The sequence below is a fragment of the Mizuhopecten yessoensis genome, unplaced genomic scaffold (assembly GCF_002113885.1).
Source record: "Mizuhopecten yessoensis strain PY_sf001 unplaced genomic scaffold, ASM211388v2 scaffold10567, whole genome shotgun sequence".
Classification (NCBI taxonomy): Eukaryota; Metazoa; Mollusca; class Bivalvia; order Pectinida; family Pectinidae; genus Mizuhopecten; species Mizuhopecten yessoensis.
The window spans coordinates 514,811-518,547 of record NW_018408611.1 but is presented as its reverse complement, the minus strand read 5'-3'; the positions used below and the strand labels follow the sequence as shown (position 1 = coordinate 518,547).

The following is a 3,737-nucleotide window of genomic DNA, read 5'->3' as shown; positions in this document are numbered from 1 at the left end:
TACCGGTACATGAATTACACTATATACCGGTACATGAAGTACACTATATACAAGAACAAGACACCCACACACCGTTAAAAGCATAACTCTTCATACCAGTACCGTTCTTTTTCACTACATACTGGTTCATTAAGTGCACTTTATACTAGTGCAATAAGTTTACAACATACTGGTACAAGAATAAAGCAAATATCAACAACAGTTTGCTCTGTTGCTATAGCAGCATTTCATATCGATGAAATCCTTCCGCTTTATATAAAGTGCATACACAAAAACAAATGAATTTATGTCATATTTTGTTGCTTTGTAACATTGGCAGAGAGTGTAAATAATCAAAAATTAGAATATGTAATTCTGCTTTAAAATTAGGCAGATCGATTAAAATAGTCGACCTGATCAACACCAGTGTAAATTCGAACGGCAGACAGTTTGACAAACCGCCCTGTAAAAGGGCCCTTATATACATAGAGAGCAGGCTATGTACAGTAATAATTCTACTTTTAATGTCAATTTAATCATGGTTAAATCTATTTCTAAATATGTTAAACGTACCACACTTCTCCATTGACGATAACATGGAGGTCATATGTTCCCGTTTGACGCGCACTCCCATGGTTTTACACGCCCTTTTCAGCTCGTGCTTGGTCAGTCGGCCATCACCATTTCCGTCTATTTCCCGAAACGTTGTCTTAATACCTGGCATAATCAGTAAAGACATTCTTATCAATTTAAATAATTCCAAATGTATCATAAAACAAAAGATAAATTAATTGATTGACGTATAGAACTACGTTTTCTCCACTTTTGTAATTGTAACTCCTGCCATTTCTGACAACTAATTGGGGAAATAATGCTCGCGGTTTAAAGATTATAATTTCTCTGTGTATTGTTAATAGTTTACCACAACGCGTCAGCCAATCAGAATCTTGAAGTCTACAATCAATGTAATGGTATAGCCAAGACGAAATCTTAAAATTGGCTCAACATCAGCCAAAGTAAAGGCATACAAATCATTAGTTCGACCATCACTTGAGTATGCCTGTACAGTATGGGACCCTCACACCCAAACAAATATTGACAAGTTGGAAAAGGTCCAGCGAAGGGCAGCGCGCTATGTGCTCAATAAGCACAGGTACAACCATCGTACCTCCAGTGTGTCAGAAATGTTGGACCACCTAAAGCTGCGCCCTTTAGCAGATAGACGTAGAGATGCTCGTCTGACCATGCTTCATAACTTTGTAAACCAGAAAGTCGCTATCGTAAAATTAAATCAGACAGATTAATCCCTACAGTTAGAAAATCCCGAACAAACCACCAGTTTTCGCATCATTCTTCTCTCGAACTATACCCGAATGGAATAAACTCCCACCTGGCATTATTTCGAGCCCAACAACGGAATTATTCAAATCAGCCCTCTACCGTCACCTTTCAAACTCAAATTAGACCATCTCGTATCTTTTAAAAACAATCTCTTTCCATGTTTCACTCCTCATCTGACATTTTATCTTCAAATTGTTGAAGTTGGTCAGTACCATTTAGAAGTAGAAGAAGTAGAAGACCAACCAGAAACAATAAAGGCGATAGTTAAGACATTAGCGTGGTGGCTGTTGTGTGTCATTTCTGATTGAATGTATACATGAGAAGTGGCACGCCACCGGATTTGAAACTCCTGGTTTCGCTAAAAAGTCTACATTAGAGAAACACAAAGTAAATCACCATAAAAACTGAATACACTTTTATAAAATATATACTTAGATAAACAAAAATTGGAAAAAAAGATAATTTGATTTTGTTTTTATTTTTTAACTTTAAATCCGCTGCCTTGTGAATTTAACATAATTACGCATTTCGGAAGTAGTGCTGTTCTTTATTCTAGTCCGGGCAGTTAATCCCCCCTCCCAACAGTCTCAGTGAAACAAAAGAGAGTGATCAGTTAATCCCCCCTCCGAACAGTCTCAGTGAAACACAAGAGAGTGATCAGTTAATACTCAGCAGTTCCAATTTCAACAAGAATCATTTAAATAAAATGTATTGAAAAAACATTCACATCTAAATCTTGATATAACAGAATTAGAATAGGGAATGCATTAACTGATTCCTCCACTCTTCTCTGACGCCGACACGGAGTCGTTTACAATCCGTAATCATCCATGATCAGAAAAAATAAATTGAAAACGAGTATATTTTTTTTTTAAATTTTGTATCACTAGAAACATCCTTGAATTCCCTCAGCTACTCTTCACACTACATGTGTCTATTTTGCACAAATATTTTAAGGATTTTGTTCAAATTGAACATAATTTGAACAGAAGCGGTAAAGTATTCATAAGAAACAGGTCCGTTACACTATCATTTTCATCAAGTTATCAGAGACAATAGTTTATCGAATCCATTTGCAGAATTGAAAAATCAGAAGCATGAAAGCAAATAAAATAATTTACAGAAATCAAGGCTACATGTATTAAACTCACGTTTCAAATCGTCCGCTGTTAGGATATTTGTGTTTGCCTGTTATGAAAAGAAACGCTTTGTAAAATTCATATATGTAGTATATACAATGGTTTATAAAGACATAACTGTGACACTCACCGACATCCATACACATGTACATAATACACAATAGCGCGTAATACTACTACCAGAAATCGTAAAATGCGCATATTTAGTTAAAACAAGCCATGGAAGGATGGGAGCTATTGCATTGTGTCAGCACATCTGTCAATACGAATAGACGAGCACAATCAAAGAAGAAACAAAACAAAAGACAACAACCAAAACACAGGATACATAAATACAAAAAACAACAACCAAAACACAGGAAAAAAACAACAACCAAAACACAGGATATATAGATACAAAGGACAACAGCTAAAACAAAGGATACATAAATACAAAAGACAACAACCAAAACACAGGATACATAAATACAAAAAACAACAACCAAAACAAAGGAAAAAAACAACAACCAAAACTCAGGATATATAGATACAAAGGACAACAGCTAAAACAAAGGATACATAAATACAAAAGACAACAACCAAAACACAGGATACATAAATACAAAAAACAACAACCAAAACAAAGGAAAAAAACAACAACCAAAACTCAGGATATATAGATACAAAGGACAACAGCTAAAACAAAGGATACATAAATACAAAAGACAACAACCAAAACACAGGATACATAAATACAAAAAACAACAACCAAAACACAGGAAAAAAACAACAACCAAACCACAGGATATATAGATACAAAGGACAACAGCTTAAACCCAGGATACATAAATACAAAAGACAACATCCAAAAACGCAGGATACATAAATACAAAAGACAACAACCAAAAACACGGGATACATAAATACAAAAGACAACAGCTAAAACACAGGATACATAAACACAAAACACCACAAAATGAACCGAGGAAACACAAAAACAGAAGGGACTATTCCCCTGAACAGGTCATGGATCTTCTTGTACAAGTGCAGTAAGATCCAGAGCTTAAATTTTCCCATTGTACATATGAAATAAATTAAGAAAAATTAACAAACTGCTCATAGTTATTATACAATGTTGTTATTAATTGATTTCAAAATCGTATTTACCATTGTGTTTAGTTCCAGTCAGTTTTGAATAAAATGCAGTATTGCCTCTTGTTCCTATCCCGTTATGTTTGCTCGATATTCGTTCCTCACTCGAAATAAATTAAATGACTCATTCACTGTAAGTACCGCAGC

The 3,737-nt window shown here is 34.8% G+C and overlaps 1 protein-coding gene across 1 annotated transcript in view; it reads right to left on the bottom strand.

Annotated features, from left to right (window-relative positions):
• Positions 1-3,737, bottom strand: part of LOC110461124 (calmodulin-like protein 7) — a 44,784-nt gene extending 41,047 nt beyond the window's left edge. The window contains exons 1-3 of the mRNA XM_021514432.1: positions 3,606-3,737; positions 2,472-2,508; positions 553-696 (exon numbers count right to left, since the gene is read on the bottom strand). Of these exons, the coding sequence (XP_021370107.1) occupies positions 553-696; positions 2,472-2,508; positions 3,606-3,608 (184 nt within the window). The 5' untranslated portion in view covers positions 3,609-3,737. The remainder of the gene's footprint in view (positions 1-552; positions 697-2,471; positions 2,509-3,605) is intronic.